Below are 19,410 nucleotides of genomic sequence, written 5' to 3' on the forward strand. Positions count from 1 at the left end.
CACGCTGCTAAGCTTTGAGGGCAAGTGCTGCCTTTTCCTAAGTATTTAAATGTGTTTCTTTCATGTGAAAGATGACAATCTTGTTAACTTGTCCAGCCAAGTGCTTTGTACATGAAGCAAAGAGGCAACAGTTTATTCTTCAGGTCCTCCTTAACTGAGGGATGACACTGTCAGGAAGGGGGAAATCTCTTTTGTATCTCCTGACCAAAATCTGAAAGGTAGGGGGTCAGTTACACATCAGAACCACATTTTACATCAATAACATTTTACTACATATTTTATTACATCAATGGCTTGAAAAAATTTTATTTGATGTCAGCAAACATTGGAAATCATAGAAAAATGAATTATGTAGAATTTCACAAAGGAATTTACCCCACTATAATTCCTCATACAGTAAAATAATCCAAAACCAAATGTTACTTTTCAGTGGCTAAGCAATTTTATAATGCTATGAACATTCATCACAGTAAGTGTGCTGAATAATAGAAAACAGGCAAAAAAGACATTTAAAATATTACTTACAACAGCATTATTACAACATACTTTCTTTAAAATCCCAACGAGTATTTCATCACTTCAAAAGCTATACAGCATTTCCATTATATTTGCAAACTTAACCTTATACATCTTTTAAAATCTTGAAAAAACTTCTTTTAAGCAATCTATAAGCAGTTAACAAAATTGATAAAATCTACATAATGGAATACTATACACTCCAGTATAAATTTTATTTTAGGAGAATATGAATGTAAACACTCATTATTATACAACATGCATAGACTATACTGACCTTCCATCTTCTGAACTGTAACTTTCACTGCAATTGTGCTTTACTATCAACAGGAAAAGCTGCATTAATCCAGGGAGTGGCAGAAAGTATTTGCTTTAGAGGCATTGCACAAGATCACTAGATTTTGACTTACTGAAGACAAGCTGGAGCTAATAAAATAATTTTTCTCTTTTTTTTTTGTAAAATATCAGCCCATTCATTGCTGAATGGGCTATGTACAAATTCATACCAATTTGAAAAATAAACGCATTATCAAAAAAATCTCCTGTGATATTTTTGCATTTCATTGACTTGGAGATTTTGTTCACAAATCCAGTGATCAAGTTAGTGTAATGCACTGTTTGGCTCATATTTGGTGTGCAAGAATACCAACAGCATATTAGCGAATTCATAGAATAAAAACTGAAATTTAAAGTGACAATGAGCATATTTTAATACATAATGTTTCTGATGTATTTGTACAGGAAAGAAAAATGTTTGTCAGGACATTCCTTTAAGAGAGTAAGAGTTTCACTCTTATTTTAACTATTAAAAAAGTGTTCTAGTGGATACTTATGGGGTCTTCCTGGTTGCAAACTTGTAAAAATATATTAAGAAACCATTATCCCCATTGGTATTAAATATATCAAGACACAACCATTGTGGTTGCACTACCAGGTATGGCTACTACGGTCTTAAGCATCTGATTGTACATTGTTGCTTTACTGTTAAGCACAACTGAGGCGTGTATTTTTTTCCCTTGGTTATAAGATTATATTACAAAAATTGATCACTGTTTCAAACCAGTTAAACACGAATATTCAAGTAACAAGGTTGTTTTAATGGATAAGTGAAAAAAGAAGTTACCGAGCACTTTACACAACTACATAAAAATTAAATAGAACAAATGAAATTTGTTTATGTATATGCAATACACTTTTATATCTTTAAGATTTCTAAAACTAAAACTTAAACTATCATTTTCTTTAACGATACCATATTTTGCACAATAACTTATACTTAGGAGAAATAATTTCCCATTTTCCACAAAATATATATAATTATGACATTCACATCGATAGTTTAAGAAACAAAATTTAAGTGAATATTCTTATTTTATGCAGTTATCTTTGTGGACCCTTCTAGTCAGAATGCAACCAGTTGATATATCTAATGCTTGACCCATTTAACAAAAGAAAAAGAGGGTCTTCACCTAAACAAGGTCAAACCATTTCAAAAGCTAAAATGATTTTATCGCACTTAAAAACATAGTTCAAGAGAATGTAAAAAACTAAACATTTAAAATACAGTGCTATTATATTGCATGTATCAACTACAATAAGATAGCAGTAAACTGAAAAATAATTAAACAACTTTTTTCTTCCTAATATCACAAATGATACACATTTCCCCCTACCCCATGGGGATGAAGCCAAAACACAACTTTTCTGATAAGATGGACAGATCTGAGGGCAAAAAACCAATGAGAAGTCCTCACAGGTACCTAAGTCTCCAGCAGAAGCCTCTCCTGATGAGCTCCCCCAGCTGGGATGCAAGCTCCCACACCACTCCCACACCAGCGAGGACCTGTCTCTGCACATTGGTACCAGCAGGAGGTTTAATATTTAATACAAGAGTGTTTCTAAAGAGCAGCATCACTTTACACCACAACTGTCAACTGGATTCACAGTGCAATTTGCCCGGTCTGTGTTCCTAATTCACACTGGCTAACACCTAGCATTCCCTCCCATAAGAGACTCCCAGCTCCAAGTGGCACAGGTCTAAAGGAACATTTGAGCCACCAGAGCTGCCAGTTCACAGCAACAGCCGCAGCAATACAGAGAATAGGGAATAGCTGCCTTCCATCCTCCCATCACCTCAGAGGATCTCTCTGGAGCTACCAGAATGGAACTGCTCAGAAAATGGCTGCCAAGTGGCTGAAACAGGCCCTTTTGGAGCTCCACACTCTAACTTGCCCTAGGAAATCTCTACCTGCGCTGTGCCTGTGTGTTGCTGCCCAGTTTCTGACATGGAATTACTTTCCTCACACACGGCCCAAGGGTAAGACCACACCTCAGTGCTACAAGAGGCCACGTCCCCTGCCCTTCCTGGGGCTGTGACCACACTGCAGGAGGTGCCAGAGCCAGCTCTGTTGCCCAGTTGGCATTAGCCTGCCCCGCTCGGTACAGAGAGCAGAGCCAGCACGGCACACAGTATGGCACAGCCCAGCAGCCAAACCTCAGCACCAAGTCCAGGGCCCGGCCCCGAGCTCCACCAACCTCAGCTGCGGGCCAGACCACGGGCTAGCTCATTTCAAGCTGTGTAAGAAAGGCTGGTGCTGTACACCACTGTGTGCCATCTTGGCTTGAATCCTCTGTAGAGGAAGAGAGGCAAGAAAGGTCCTTTTTTCCACCTGCAAAGACACCTGGTGGTTTCTTCCAACGTCATTAAATTAACCATTTTAAAATGCTTTGTGACTAGTGTTATTTTGCAGCTTTCCATTGGACAAGAAGTAATACTGCTGCTTCTAGCTTCCCTGGACACTGTCTGCTCGGCAGTCAGCAACCACCTTGTTCAAGGTGCAAAGTCCTCCCATGGGACTTGCAAGAACAGTTCCAGTTCAAGCCAGCTAGATAGGCCACAGCACGGGCCATCTGAGCAGAGGGCTGGGATTTGAAAGCTGCATGCACCAAGTATTTGGAAAAGCACCTCGTAGATTTTAAATTGCATATTTTGGTTCAGAACATGAAAGCGATGTATGCTTCAGAAGGGTTAAAATGGCCAATGAAAATTAACCCGGTTCTTCTCCATTACACTTGCAAGAAACCAAAAACTCTTGAAGGTTGAATTTTGTGCTCCAACCCTCATCCAAACTTCCAGTGGGAGAAGCAGTTTGATGTCTTTGGCAAACAGCGCTCTGAAGAGTAATGAGACACTGGGACAGAAAGTGATCTATGGTAGCCAAATGCAAAAAGGCACATATTCCCCAAAAGGAGAGGCACCAGAGAAAGTTGTTTTGACTTAATCCCACAGAGGATCAGGAAAAAGAAAGTTGTGTAGCACTCACTTAACAAGTTACAATGCAAATGCTGAATGCCAGGGGTTAAATAGCGTATCAAACAGTTTCAGGTTAAGTATTCCCTTTTGCACTAAATAAAAGCCATTAAAATATACAGGAATAAAATGCTAAATTAGGGAGCTTTCTATGAAGCAAGAACACACAAATACAGTGGAAAGAATTGCACAAACCAGAAGTGTAATGAGTTACATCTACAACCTTGGACTGACCAAACCTTAGAAATTCATCATTGCTTGCTAACGTGTCCTGACACAGCTGGTGTGTGCACAGGCCCCTCCTTTACAGAAAGCTCACTAATCATAGTGTCATCGTAAGAATACACAGGAAGCGGAGACCACAAGGCCATGCAGCAATACATACTTATACCCTACGGACCAAGTGTTCTAAGAACTCCTAATGTGTAGAGTTACTGTGGGGCTGCTAAGGAACTCCTTGTTTTGCAGGTTGGTCAAAATTTATAGACAGGTGTTACTGGTTCTAGAAGTCCCCATGCTTAAGCATGACGTTGGTGAAATGGAGAGCTGAGCTACCTGGGTGCTTTTGAAAGAAAGTGGAGGCAGTATGGAGGAATGAGGGGAGATTAAGGCAGATGTAGCACAGGACTGGAAGCGTTTGCCTTTTTTTTGGTAATAGCTGCTTGTCCACAGATATGATGCAGATGGCTGTCTGAGGTTTGCTAATACCTGATATCCTGGATAACACAGTAGTCAACACAAATTGTTCTAGGCTACAGCACCTTCTCATGAAGCAGATGCATATCTGACATCAAGAACAGAAGTAGCCTGGAGGGAAGGGGAGAGAAAAAGCAGATATTTAGTTTACAATGAATACACATAGGCTTTCTCGCATCTCCTAACTTCAGCCCAAATCCATGGTACCGACAGTGACAAAATATACAACAACCCTGCAACATGGGAAGAATTCCAACAGCTTTCCCTGTTCTGAGGTGCACTGGGATTTGTTGTTGGGAATGTAAACACACAGGAATGAAGACCAGAGTTGATGCTGCTTTATAACCAGCAGCCTCACCTCCCCCCTTCAAATAAAAGGAACTATGGCCACTTGCTATGGCAAAGCCCAAAGCCCTCAGAAGCCTGATGAATCTTTTCATAAGGCTGGTGGCCAGACAGCCAAGGCATGCCAGGGAAGAAAGCACCCAAGGGATTTCAGTGTTAGGCCAGCAAAGTCTTCTGGCTATTGCTGAGTCCACCTGACTTGACCAGACACTGCCTGTCCAAGTGCCCTCAAGAGCAGGCACCAGCCACGCAGCTCTGCACAAAGAGGGACCAGGAACCCTCTCCCAGCCCATGCAGGTCACTTGTGTCATAACCCCAGTGATGTCTCACCTTGGCCCCAGAACCACTGAGACAGACACCCAGTCAGCGCTTTGCTTATGCCACCTCTGAAGGCAGGAACACCACATTCACAGCTTCTTTTGGTCTGGTTCCCACCACGCAGCACTTGGTCTGCTCCAGAGTGAGCACTTGCCATTACTAATCTGAGGATCACAACTGCTGCTCTAGTAGTAATTTTACCAGACCTTGCTGTCATGCCTCCACTCTCCTAACTCATTTGGGATCCTCACTGCTCCAGTATCCACACACCTGGCCACATCAGCCACTCCAGTTCCTGCTGAAGCCATTTTCTCCCTATGTCAAGTGAGACTCCCCTTTTTTGACCTCAGCTTTCAGAAGCAAGGGTGTATTTGAAGCTAGAAAGAATCTCAGAGGGCTCAGAGAAGTTCTGCATTACCAACATATAATTCTACAGGACACAAGAAAAGACAGTGAGAAGAGCCACGTATCTCAAATTGGTGGCCATGTACTAGCACCAATGCTGCTTTGCTCCATCTCTCAATTCTGGAAGAAAGGGACAATTTCACTCACACACGCCTGTGAAGGCAAGTTTTCTGAGTTTCGTTTTGTGCATCTATCATACCTTTGGACTTAGTTCCCAAATATATGCATCTTTGAATTGCATGTTATTAGGTTTTGTGAAGCAGTGAAGTTCTGCTTTTTGAATGTCTGAAGGACCATGAATGTCCAAGTGATCCAGCCCTAATCAGAGCAACAAAAATATACAGCACAGAGAGGTCTTTACTCCATGCTCAACCAAGATTTGCTTTATGCTGTTGACTGTGCTTACAATACACAGCTTTTTCACCAAGTTGTCTCATAAATTAGGCCAAAGGGAGTCATTGATCAGACTTTTTAACACACAAACCTCTACCATGGTTTTCTTCTGCAAGACTAAATATTAGTCTTCATTGCTAATACTAAATTTTGTAACTAACGTCCATACTTAAACATCCTACAGTCTATTTGTTAATTTCAAACCTACATGGCCTTTTGGAAAAGAGTTAACTCTCTGAACCTCCATCAAGAAGAGGCTCTTCCTAAAATTTGCCTTCTAGAAACAGCTGTAAACTTAAGGAAACTTTGCCTTTAGGTAACTCCAGAGTGAACTTTCATGCACTCATATTGCTTATAGCTTTCTTCCCTTCATTCGAGTGAAACCACTCACCAAAAATTAAAGAGCAAGCTTTGGCTCAGAAGACTCTATGGTCCCACAAAGCCAAACCTGGAAGAGCTGGGAGAACTGAGTGCAGGGAAAACATCCAAGTGAGATAAAGATGTATGGGGTTTCAGCAGAAAGAGGTATTAAAACATCTATGTTCTGATGAGATACACATACTGTCAGAGGGCTGCAAATTCATTGTTCTTTTTCCACTTTCATAGAAGCTTGGATTTCCCAATTCCCCAAATCAGTACTGGAATTATATATCCAGATGAAGTGAAATATGCACTAATTGAAGATGGACAATAATGGCTTTTGCAAAGACTATATATAAAAATACACACATACTTCTGTCTGAACTGAGCTCAGATCAGGAATTTGATGTGACTTTTAAATTGGATTTACCTCATCTTCCTCTTCAGACATTTTAGTGGAATTATCAGGAGATTTTACAGGCTTCTGGCTATTGGTTCCATTTGTCTCCTCTTTGCCATGCTCTGCCTCCCACTCCTGCAGGACTTCATCTATGTTGAAACGACGTCGATAATTTACAAAAAAGTTTTTCACTTGCACCACAGATTTGTTTCCAATCACATCAGAGATTGCCTGAAAGTCTCGGCCGTATTTCCTGATTGCTAAAAGCAACAAAAAGAAAAACAAAAGCAGTGTGTTATTTCCATAAAGACCACAAATCATGCTCAAGTCACTGCATAAAGATCCAAAGTTGAACTTCTGTCAAGGTTTCAAACCTTCTTCAGATTAATCCAGAATAAAAAAAAAGGTCTAAACTGGGAAAGAGACACAGTTAAAACCAGCCCTGGAGAAGACAAGACAAATAGAGGTGTAGTAGAAGATGGGTAGAGTCAAATGCACAAGACCTGTTTAAATCTGCCTGTAGTACTTGAAAAGTTACACAGAGAAAGATCATAGCAGTGACTCCAGCTGAGTTTCACTTTCTGAAAGCTTGGACAAGCAGACACTATTTGCCAACATTTATACAATGCCCTTTATATTGCCCAGGGAGGGGAAGGGGGAATATTGTTTCCCTGTTCAAATACATTCTTCAGGCATTAGTACACAGCAGTGTCGAAGCCCTCCTTCCTTAGCCACTGAAGAGAAACTCAGCTCTGAAATGCAGCAGGGTTTTGACCATCAACAACTGAAATACAAATCTTGTAGTGCCTTACCTTGTACAGCAAGAAGCTGCTCATCTGTGGTCCAACGTGCATTAAATTTCTGGACAACCTAGACAACAACAATAACAACAACAATTAGGTAACTTCATTTATAGACTTTCATTTGTATCTGAGCTCATAAAAACCTCTCAAAAATGCAACAAGGAATTAACTGTTAGTCAAAGTATATCATTAGCATTTATCTTCACAATTAACAAAGGTCAGAAATGATCTCACCTCTGGAAGTCTATATTGTTCTATACCACCTTCTAGCTTTTCTTTGAGCGCGCTGTTCGTCTGTTTGATATTCTGAATCTGAAAAGAAAGTTTCATCACTTTAAGAAGGATTAACAAAAAATCTTTGTACAAGCCTTCTTCCAGCAGCCTTGGCAGGAACCTCACAAGCTCAGCCTTCCAGTTTTTCTCACAGCCTGCCTTTTCCAAAAAGGAAGTTTGCTATATTGTAATAATGTACAGCAGGAACAGCTGGCAAATCAGGAGATCCCATTTAATTTATTCTCTGCTATCTACAAGTAATTTGGAGCAAGAACTGCCCCAACTTCCAGATCTGAATAAAGCCCAGCATAAGAAGACCAAACCCATCTGCAGCAAGTAATGAATCAAAGACTGCTAAAGAGTTCAGCTTCTCCCAGAGTGCCAGGAAAAAGGCTTCAGGCCAAAATACCAATTCTACTAAGTTTAATAAAGAGCTTGAGACAGATCTCTGCTTCAGAAACAGCAAAATGCTCAGATTTAGGCAACAAACCCTGTATTTACACACAGATATCTGAAAAACATTTGTTTAAAAGGCAGATCCATCAGGGAAGCAAAAGGTACATAGAGAGTTTGTATGATACCTGACTAGGAAAGACTAAGCTGAACTTATCTTCAACTTCTAAAAGTACCATGTGAAAAGGCAAAGGAAACACCTGCAGCAGATGGAAATCACATACTGCTGAAACCACTGCCACCCGAGGAAAGTTACAGTTACAACAATAGAAGGAATTCTGAACTGCAAGAAAAGCTAGGTGCCAGCAAATGTTCCTTCAAGTCCCTGCTATGAACTTTTCCTTGTTTTACTTCAGGTCAAAAGTAGGCTTGCCCACAGAACTAAAACTTAAGCAATATAAAACCCAGAGCTGCATTCAGACCACAAGGACAGCAGCTTGTCAACTAAGGCACATAGCATTGTGCATCATCACTGCCAAGCTACAAATTCCTGCCTGCTCTGCAGACTGCAACAGGCACTAGCAGCAAACCCAGCAGTTGCTCCTGTACGATCCTGTTCGTACCTGCCGTTTGATTGAGACTAATTCCATGTCCAGTTGTCTGAGTACAGTGGTAGCAGCTGTTGCGTTGGCAGAAACAGCTTCCACATCTTCCTGGGAAAGGAACATTCCTTTGGGAGGTTTCCTCTTTGCTCTGTTCTTGGCCTGTGTACTGTGCTTCTCCTTCTTCACCTGAGGGACAGTTTCAGCAGGTGGCACCTGGCAAACAGCAGTCAGTCATTTTACAAAACTTAGTATCTTTAGAGATCCTTTCCACATCAAAACATTCTATGACTGATTTTTAGCCATCATCAAAGGCTGGAGAACGACAATACCAGTATGCAGACAGGAAGACATTTTTGCTTTAAGTGGCATGTCATACAAACTGCCTTATACAAATTTCTCTTTTCCTTTAGTAGCTTTCAGTGTTTACAGAGATACTGTGGATGCCTTCTCTGCCCATTCTCGTTTTGGGAGACAGATGCCCAATTCTGCATTTATTAAATGTTCTGGCTATTTTCAAACCTCCAAAACCCTTCTTGTTTTCATTATCAGATCTGAACACATCACCAGAAGAAAACAAAGTGAAGTGTGGAGACAGAAAGAACATAACTAAAACAGTTTACTGAGAATTGTTTTACCACCTGACAGACACAGGAAGGAATAAACCAAATTTATTTAAAGGCAAAGGATAAAGGAGTGAGGTGACAACAGGGTAATTCTTAGATTGTTACACCATTTCTTGGAAGCCTGGTTTTCTGGCACACCACTTGTATATCAACTGTTCCATCAAAATGGTGCAGTTTTACCTAAAATAAACTTTAAGTCTTTTTTTGAAAAAGGAGTATTTCACAGAGCACTTCCTATTTTTATCCTTTATGTCTAAAGCAAGGACAGGTAGATTAGCCAGGACACTTACTACAGATCCTTCAAGAGCACAGCTGATTCTAAGATAGCAAAACCATTTCTTCCAGAAGTTATACTCAACAATCAACTCATACCTAAGATTTTTGACCCAGTAACTGAAGCCTGGCCAAGACACAAAACAGAAGGGTGGCAAGAAGAGAAAAAGCAGAGAGGAGGAAGTACATGCGAATCCTCTGCTTTATCACTGCAAGCTTTAAACACATTGGCTTCACTTGGTGCTATTGTTTTCCTCCTAATTTGCAGCTACATGCAGTTTCTACACAGTTTGTGGCATTTGCCCATTAGCATTGAATGCTTGCATTTGAAACCACAAGAGGCTGAGCACCAAAGCCCAAGTAAGTATGAGGTTCTGACTCCCAAAGGACTCCAGCACAGCTGCCATGGATAAAAGCTTTCACCCTCCTCATGGGCACAATGGCCAGAGCCCCACAGCAGCAGCAGCAATGTGGACAATTGCCTGCTCTCAACCTTTTTCTTCCACCCACTGGTGCAAAGTATTCCATGAGATACAATGCCTAGGGCAAGCCCAGAGGCAAGAGGTAACTCTTGCCATTGCAGGGGGGATACCCCTATGTCTCTTTGCATAGGAGTGGTGAGCAGGAGAAACCAGCCAGGCATAGCTATGAACAAGTGAAGTAAGCTCTGCTTCAGAAGGGAGCACTTTGATAACTGAGCCAGGTAAATTATTCAGCATGGATAGACATTTCAGATCCACTCATATTTCATGTACATACACTGCTTCCCAGGACCATGAAGCAATGCCTCACTAAAGGTTCAGCCTGTCTGTTGACCAAAAGGCAATGCCTGCAGTGCAAACATCCCAGAAGCTTCAACATTAAAGAAAAATGAAAGCAGTTTCAAATTACTGTTTTACACAGTTCAAAAAATGCAAAGCTCTTTTGTTGCAGACAAGAACCAGAGCTCCAGCAGAACAATTTCTGACAGCTCCAAATGCCTCTAGGCTCCAGCAAAAATTGGAACATCTAGTCAGTTCTGGAAACTCTTCTTTCCTGGCCACACACATTTCTCTTGAGAATTAAACCAATTTTTGGAAATCAGAGAGAATTAAAATGCAGGGATTTGGAAGGGATTTAGCAGCGCTCCTGTTTATTTAGATATTGCCACTGCTATCCAGTGCACTTCAGTCTTACAAACCCCTTAATACAATGTTCCCTTCCTCAGATTTCACTGTGTAAAAAGAAGATAAAGCTATCTCAAGCTACATAAAAACAGAGCATGAAGTGGGAGGCACTTCCAGGAACGAGGAAGATACAAAGGAAGCAGGTCTAGGTCATGACCTCACTATTACAGAGTCAATATGCAAGGAAATCCAAACAGTTGCACTAACAATTAAATTTAAAAAACAAACAAACAAAAAAAAAAAGGTATTCTCCTTCCAATGATTCTCAAAAGAGGAAACAGATGAAAGATTTCAGATACTCTGAGAAATCCCAGTATTACTGGGTAAGTCAGAGAGCAACCAACAAGTCTCAGCTGAAAAAAAAACACCTCTGCAGATTTGGGACAGGGAGGTTCCTTATAGTAAGAGTCCTGGGCTGCTGGCACATCATAGCCCCTGCATGTCTGACCACATCATTAAAATAAATCTAATGATCAAAAGCAAACTTATCCCCTTCTGGTTACCTGCTCTCTCTCTCAAGGCATTTCAATAAGCCCTAAGTTCAAGTACTGTAAAATCAGAATCACTGAATCATTAAGGTTGGAGAAGACCTCCAAGATCATGGAGTCCAACCTTTGACTGAACACTTGTCAACTAAACCACAAAACTAACTGCCATGTCCAGTCATTTCTGAATACCTCCAGGGATGGTGACTCTCCTATGTTCCCAGGCAGCCCATTCCAGTGCTTGACCACCTTTTCAGTGAAAAAAAATCTTCCTGATGTCCAACTTGAACCCCCCTTGAGGACATTTTCTCTCATCATGTCCCTGGATGCCTGGGAGAAGAGACTGACCTTCACCTTGCTACAACCTCCTTTCAGGTAGCTGTAGAGAGTGATAGAGGTCTCCCCTGAGACTCCTCCTCTCCAAACTAAACAGCACAGCTGAACTCTGAACAGGCTATGAAGGCTGCCAGCTCCATTCTGTCCTCCAGCACAATCCCTGTCCTGAAAAGTCCCCACAAGGCTGCCTGCCATGGCACACACAGCCAGACTGCATATGCTGCATGAGCTTCAGATTGGTTTGAGTGCCATGGCCTGTACCAGTGTGACAAGGAGGGCACAAAGCCTCCTCCCACATTAAGATTTTCTGCAAAAATGTCTTGATGGTAACTGTCCAAACCAGACATCTGATCTTTTTTGGCCTTACAAGAGTTGCAGCCAAGATGGTGAAGAACTGTCTTTCCCTCTTCTGCAGCAAGTTCAGGACATGTCAGCATTGGTTGGGAAGGAAGAAATAATAAAGGAGGTTGAAGGGAGTTCTTTTGCAGATGCCAGCTTTTGAAAAGCTTACAGAAAAATCAAAATTGTAAATTCATTAAAATAATGAGAAATGAGACAATAGTATTATTTACAAAACACTATAGAGCTGCAGTACACAGCTGCAACTTAGCCAAGTGAGAACCCTTCCTGTCTGGGTGTTGCTGAGGCTTCTGAGAACTCAGTTTCTTGTAAGGATTAATACAAATGGCTTCACGTCCACTCTGCCCCTAGGAAGACATCAAGGGTGCTGGTTCCTTCAGTGGAAACAACAGCAAAACTTTCCTGGAAAGTCTAGAGAGCACCCTCACGTGGGTGAAGAGCAGACGGGAATGTTGTGATTTTTCAGTTATTTCTATTCAAAATTATTTGTCGGAGGAATTAATCTCACTGAGAGTGACTGACAAAACCATTACTCTAGGACTTTTTTTTTGATTGCGTGGGATCATGTTTTTAAATACTTCTAGTAGGTTTTCCCTAAATATAAGCTTTAAAAAAATTAAGAAATTAAATAGAATGACTGGGAGAGAGAGACTGGGAGAGAAATCAAGCTAGAAGAAACCAGGAAAGGGAGCTAAATTCAAGGAAAGAAGGTCTTAAACATCTTCCTGTAACTCACACATACAACCCACACTGCTGCTGAACAAGGTGTTTTTATTTAGTAACAGGTAACCTGCAGGTTATACACACGGAGATGAAGTATATGATTTCCTGTAGGGCATCGCAGGCTGGGTTTTCAGAACTGTTGTATTTGTGTAGCTATATTCATCCAGAACTCTATGCCCACAGAAAATGAAGTACTTGAAGTGAGACACAAGTACTACATTTTGAGCTGATGTAGCAACAGGTTAAGGTCACCCTGCCAGACAAAAGTAACTAGTCACAAAAGCTTTCTCCTTTACTTTTCACCAATACAGCTGCAATCCTTGTGCTAGTGAAGTGCCAAGTATTGCTGGGGATTTAGAGTACCTTAGAGTCTAACGTGTACATAAACACACTTCTGTTGGTCTACCTAGAACAAAAGGATGGATTCTCCCTCCACCAAGCCATCTCCATAGGGGGACGTGCTTCTACTCAATCTCCATGCAGTTAGGTTGATTTAAACCACTGAGGGTGGCTTAAACTAACACAGCCAAAGAGAAGATAAAACAGACTGGAAACAATCACATAGTACATTATCATGGGATGGTGAAGTGTTAAATTTTCCCAGCTTTATCCATAACAACTTCTTTATCTATACTTGTCTTGATCTAAGAATAATTCTGAAGACAATTATTTTCTTGTATGACAACTAGACAAAGTATTAAAGAAAATTAGATACCGTCAGCTTCTACACGAAGTGGCTAGTAAATAAACACTTTCATTTGCACAGGAGTAAGAAACAGAATTATACCTCCTTTTTGCTCTCCTTGTTTTGTTCAACTTCAATGTCAATAGGGTTATTTCCATTTGCTTCCTCCATTTCATCCTCACTGGAAGACAAAAGCAAACAGTACTGTATTCGTTTGTGAGGCTCTCTTTTTCTATAAACAACATGCTAAAACAAAAGCATGAATGCCACAGCAAGCCCAAAAGCTTTCCTTAGTTTTATTCCCAGGATGTGGGTTTTGGGGGGGGTTGGTGTTGATTTTATTTGGTTTTGGTTTAAGTCAATAAATTCTTAATTGTGAAGATAGTGCATACAGGAACACTTCTCAGCAGTGTACTTAGGCAAAATAAATCTACACAGATGAAGGCAAGAGACATAAAATTAATTCCACAAGTCATCTTTCAAAGAACATGGGACACCAAGCATTTTTACTTTAGGCAAACTGAGACAGAAAAAGACTTAAAAATACAGCAAGTAGCTAAAATACAGATTTCATACAACTTCATAATATTTAGCAAAATAGAGATGCACAAGATGAACTCCCTCAAGAACAAGCACAAAAAATGCTTGGTTTTTCTTTTTTTTTTTTTTTTTCAGTGACAGCCTCACATTTTATTCTCCCCTGGAAAAGAAAAAGATGTTATCAGTTACAGAGTAATAATAGGCATGAAATTGAGGCCATATTGAAAACAACCTTGGCACACCTGTCCAGTCTGGCTTAGGTGGAATTTTAATCAGACATGAAATCAAATGTGTTTTCATGATTTAGAATTTTTGTACTGTACACAACCAAAGTCAATTGCATTATCCACTTGAAATGATGCCCAGAAACAGAAGAAATAAGCTAATGTAATCAGAGCATTTTTATTAATCAGAAAAATAAACCTATTTTATCCTATCAAACTTCATAGCCTGTGCTGAGGATCATCAGCTGGTGCAGAAATGTCACAGCTCCAGGGCAGGGCATGGCTGTGCTCACAGGGAGCAGGAACCAGCAGGCACAGCACGTGCTGGTGAGCTTGGCTGTGGCATCAGCACTCATGTGGCCAGGTCCCTGCTGCAGCCACATCCTAAGGAGGAATGGGCTGCCATCCTTCTCCACAAGAGCAGTCAAGTCACTTCTGCTCTCCCAAGCCACCTGGCTCACCAGCTGATTCACAAGACATTTAGTTTGGGTAATGATGATTCCAGGGAATCCACTCCCAAGCATCCCTTCCCAGAGCTGCACACACGAAGTCCCTCACATACAACTAAGAACACGTGCTGAAAACCTGATCCCAAATGCACTGAGAGGTGTGTTAGTGGCAATCTGAGGGGGTGGGGAATTTCCCTGCCTAGCCACAAAAGGGATAGAGGTATTTGAGTGAGGTACCTCAGACTGCCTCTTCTCTTAACCCCATCTCCAAAAGAACTTACGTTCTCACCTAGGTTCAGATTTCAGCCTTTTCACAACAGTCTCTGGTGTGCTGATAGGTTGCTCTTGTATTCTAGCAGTGCCCTAGACATGAGCTAAATTAAAGCCCACCCCCTCTTTTCTGCAGTTGTAAACACTGATTGCCATAACCAAAGAATACTTTTGAAGTTTTGCCAACACTGAATAGCACATTACAACCTGAAAATCCAGGCACCCTAAACTCACCCAGAGTGGATTCCACACCCTGCATGGCTGCACTGACAAATCCTTTTTGAGGGTGCAGGGGTTTGACTATTTTACATAATGGAAGGGAAGAACAGAAATCAAACATCAAGCTGTCAGCCTGGTGTTTAACTTCCTGCAGATGTAAATCAAGTTAAGCATTTCCAATCCAGCTGCTTTCCTCAAAGGTTACAAAATGACAGCATACAGCAGCCCATACAGCTCTTTGAGCATACAGCCCATCACCAGATGGTCTGAGGTGCTACTTTTCCTAGCAAACAGGCATAGGTACTGAGAGGTGTATTTCTAAATTCCAGTAATTTCATTTGTGAGCACGGAATAAAAAGGGAGATGAGTATTTAAAGACCTTAAACTACATGGTACAAGACAAACACATACTCCATATAAAAGATCCCCCCCCCCCAATTACTTAGTAGGAAAGCTGAAAAACTAAACAAACAAAAAGCCCCAACAACCAGGATGGGGAGCAGAAAAATAGACAGTCTTTGCAGAGAAGAGAAAATAACAGAATGGAAAAAGAGACTCAGGTCAAAGAAAGCCAACCAAATACTGGGCAAGTTGGCTGTCAGTATTGTCCCTGGCCCTGCCTGTTAAGCAAGTATTGCTGACCTAACGGAGAGATGGGAGAGGTTGAGTGAGTCATTGGTGTAGCACACCTCAACCTTAGAAGCACATTTCTTCCCCCTTCCCAAACAAGACTTGCTCACATGCAGTGGAGCCAGCAAACAACCAACTGGGAAATGCAACAACCCCTCTGAGGGGAAAGCCATTTGCAGAATTTTGCCCAATTATGTCAGAAGTCTTCCAAAAGCAGGCACACTTCAAGTCTGATTTGCGAAGACATTAATTGCATTTTATAGCAGGATGAGAAGACACCTTTATCAAGCAGATGGAGTTGCTGCTGTTCAGAGCGGTTGTTTTTGCCATAGTGACCTGAAACCTCTGCATTTCTGAGGCTCTTTCAGCTCCAGAACTAGGTGAAGTCACCAAGTGACAGTAACTGTACAAATACTTACACTGCTGACCTACCTTCAAGGGCTTGCATGGGTATCCAGGAGGGTGAGTTTGCAGAAAAGGCATGAGTCAAGCTCATTTGCTAAAGCTCAGTAGCTAATGACCTCCTGAACACCACCAGCCTCACCCAAATGCAAAGTACCCAGCACTGCCTGGAACAGCTCTGCCAGAGAGTTCATCCTAAGTTCCCCTGTGCTACCCTCTTCTCAGTCACTCAAAATCAGAGCCTTGACTTCATCTGTCTCAGAAAAAGGAGCTTGGCCTGGCAGCCTTTTCTTGGTCACAGTTTTCTAACATGCAGGAGAGGAAGAGTCTTGTGTGTGTACAGGCACAGGCTGACAGGGGTCCTGCACTGGAGCCTGTTTCCTGTAGCAGGTGCACATTCTCATTCTGCTGAGCATCACGTGGAGGAAATAAAGGCAGGTTTCAGCTCTTTCATTAATTCCTTTTACTGTCCTGCTTATCAGCTTGGCTGGCACTGCTGACAACAGTGCCAATCAGATTGTAAACAGCTTTAATTTCAATTTCCCAGCTCTCAAGTGGTATCAGAGAAAAAGTTCTAGAATGGTGGTACTGTAACCAGTGCACTAGAGAGCAATGAGGAATTGCAGTGTCAAAAAGGGAACACAGCTAACTGCCAACTGCCTTTTGGCTTTGAGCGAAGCAAAACATAGCAGGCAAGAGGGGTGGGGAAAGGTGTGGTACCAGGAAACGTTTTGGGGAAAATCCTACATCTGGTTTCTTAAAAGCCAACAGGAATTTCTGGGACAGACTAAGGAAATCAGTGTGTGCAATACACGGCCTTTCTGCTTGCAAACCTACCTTTCCTCGCGTTCCCTTTTTTGTTTACGAGCATGACGGTCCATCACACTAGTTTTAGTCCTTGTCTTCTTCCAGGAGTAGTAAAATTTCACCAGGCTGGCTATTGATTTGTCAGGAAGCTGTAAATTAAACATGTATCCTTTTATATGTTTATATGTAAAGTATCCCCAGAAGTTCACATACAATTGGTCTGTTTTTCCCAGGAACATCTGACCTCTTTACATTGGATTCTCTCAAAGGCTCAAGCAAGGCAGTTCTGCAACCTTTCCAAAAATGATCTATGGGGGAGCGTTTCAGGTTAGTGCCTACTATTTAGGACATCAAGAGCTCTAAAGAGCATCTCAGCAAGCTTCCACTCACCAGTCAAGTAGCTGGTTCCCTCCAGAATACGGGAACACAGCAAAAGTAAATCTGAAAAGAGGCCTCAAAACTGAGGTAACAGTTTTAAAGCCAGAACAGACCTAAAAGCCAATACAGACACATGTAAACAATCACAGAAACTGCTGAATTGCAAACATCCCAAGCATATCTTTGATGTTTGGTTAAATAGGTTTATTCACGCCATTCACATGACAAAGTCTATTCAAAGGTCTCAACAAAGGATATGTTCAAAAGCTGAAACGTTACTGTATGGTGAACTGAGGGTACACGAAAACACAATTTTTTTTTTTTTTTTTGGCCTCTTACACAAATGCCATTACCCTGTAGCTAGGAAAGAAAAGTCTGCCTCCAAAAAGTATAAAACTACATTAAGACTAATTCTCTACTTTTAAGGCACTTTACATGGATGCTCTTACACAGGACTTTTAAAAGGTGAAAGTCCAGTCTTTTCTAATGAATAAAACACGTTTTATTTAAGTGTCTGATTCAGTTTGGAGGGCAGAGCAGGTGGGGAGGAAAACAAAACTCTGAGCAAGAGCCATATCTCTTTCACTCAAACACTGCAGTTTAAGTCTTCACCTGAGACAAGCCTGGTCCTCAAACTGCAGACTGACTTTAGGTTCTAATACCAGATCACACCAGCACTCCCACTCTGGCCCACAGCTGCACACAGGCAGATATCCACCTGGCAAAGCACAGGTGCTATGTCAATGTCGTGTTGCCAACAGCCATGCAACAGGCTGGTGTTTTGAAATTAAAAAAAGTTCCACAGAACAAACTCAGGGACAAGGGTGTTCATGACAAACATCCACTTGGCTATAAACCTGTACTAAGAGTGCCAAAATATCAGAACCAGCTCTGGTAAATAATCTAACTTGCCTTTCATTCTCTGGCTTTGGAGATTTCTCCCCTCAATTCCAATCTGCAGGGGTGTTAATGGGGCAGCATCTATAAACTAACAACTAATGTGCTCCTGAGCCATTGATTCCTGTCCCCTGCTAAACACAAAGCTTCATGCCATTTAATTCCTTTCATGCAGAATCGCTTTCCTGGGAGTAACAGTAAAAAAATATCATTACCTAGGGAACAGTGCATGAGGTTGGCATCTCTGTATTGGAATGCACTTCACTCAGGGACAGAGAGCCATGCTTCTGCACATAAACCAAATTGAGAATTTCTTACTTTAGCAGTTAACCAATCAACAGGACAGGCTTTATGTTCTCTTTTTCCCCCAGAACATTCCCTGCCCTGTTTTCCCTCCTATATAAGAACACAGGAATAAGGCAGTTTCACTCTTCAGGAGTTTCATCACCTGACCCAAGGGAATGGGAGACCCTAGGACTCCAAGAACATTTAGAAACGAATGTCAGTGAAGGACAAGGAACATCAAGGAAGACATGATGAAAACAAGCCTCTTTTTGCCACCCTTTTGAAGAGAGATCTTCATCCTCGGATGGCAAGTCACCTTTTGCTTTTCAGTGGGATCAGCAATACAGACCAGTGTCACATGTGCTTTAAAGAGGCTGAACAGACTGCAACAGCCTAGGCTCACTTCAAAGGGTCACAGACAGTGGAACTGGGCCCTGCTGCAACACTCAAGAGGCTACTTTACTGAAAGAGAGCAAAGAATAAAGTCTAGTTCCCACCCAGGTGATGAACCACTTGAAGACAGTCTCAAGATACAATTAATAAAAATTTTTACAACCCATCCTCTCCCTCTTTCAAAAGAAAACTGCACACTCCTTAGCACTTCCATTTCAGGCAGAAACCTATCTCTGAAGTTTTCAATCATACATTTAAAACAGTATCATTACCAACCTAAAGCAAAAGACTGAAGCTTGCAAGGATATATAAGCCTCCATCACAGCATCCACTGACACTGACACAAATCACATATGTGTACAGACCATGCCTGAACTCCAGCTGAGACAAACACTACTATAGCACACAGGGGACTGAAAACTATGATTTCCAACCAAAAATAAAAATC

At 41.4% G+C, this 19,410-nt stretch overlaps 1 protein-coding gene across 2 annotated transcripts in view; it reads right to left on the minus strand.

The window, feature by feature from the left end:
• Positions 1-259: 259 nt before the first annotated feature.
• Positions 260-19,410, minus strand: part of RCOR1 (REST corepressor 1) — an 82,814-nt gene continuing 63,663 nt past the window's right edge. For both annotated transcript variants that reach the window (XM_053980778.1, XM_053980779.1), the window contains 7 exons: positions 17,040-17,158; positions 13,571-13,649; positions 8,836-9,030; positions 7,781-7,858; positions 7,556-7,613; positions 6,774-7,003; positions 260-4,633 (listed from right to left, as the gene is read on the minus strand). In XM_053980778.1, the coding sequence (XP_053836753.1) occupies positions 4,592-4,633; positions 6,774-7,003; positions 7,556-7,613; positions 7,781-7,858; positions 8,836-9,030; positions 13,571-13,649; positions 17,040-17,158 (801 nt within the window). In that variant the 3' untranslated portion in view covers positions 260-4,591. The remainder of the gene's footprint in view (positions 4,634-6,773; positions 7,004-7,555; positions 7,614-7,780; positions 7,859-8,835; positions 9,031-13,570; positions 13,650-17,039; positions 17,159-19,410) is intronic.

Source organism: Vidua macroura, chromosome 6, assembly GCF_024509145.1.
Source record: "Vidua macroura isolate BioBank_ID:100142 chromosome 6, ASM2450914v1, whole genome shotgun sequence".
Taxonomy (NCBI): Eukaryota; Metazoa; Chordata; class Aves; order Passeriformes; family Viduidae; genus Vidua; species Vidua macroura.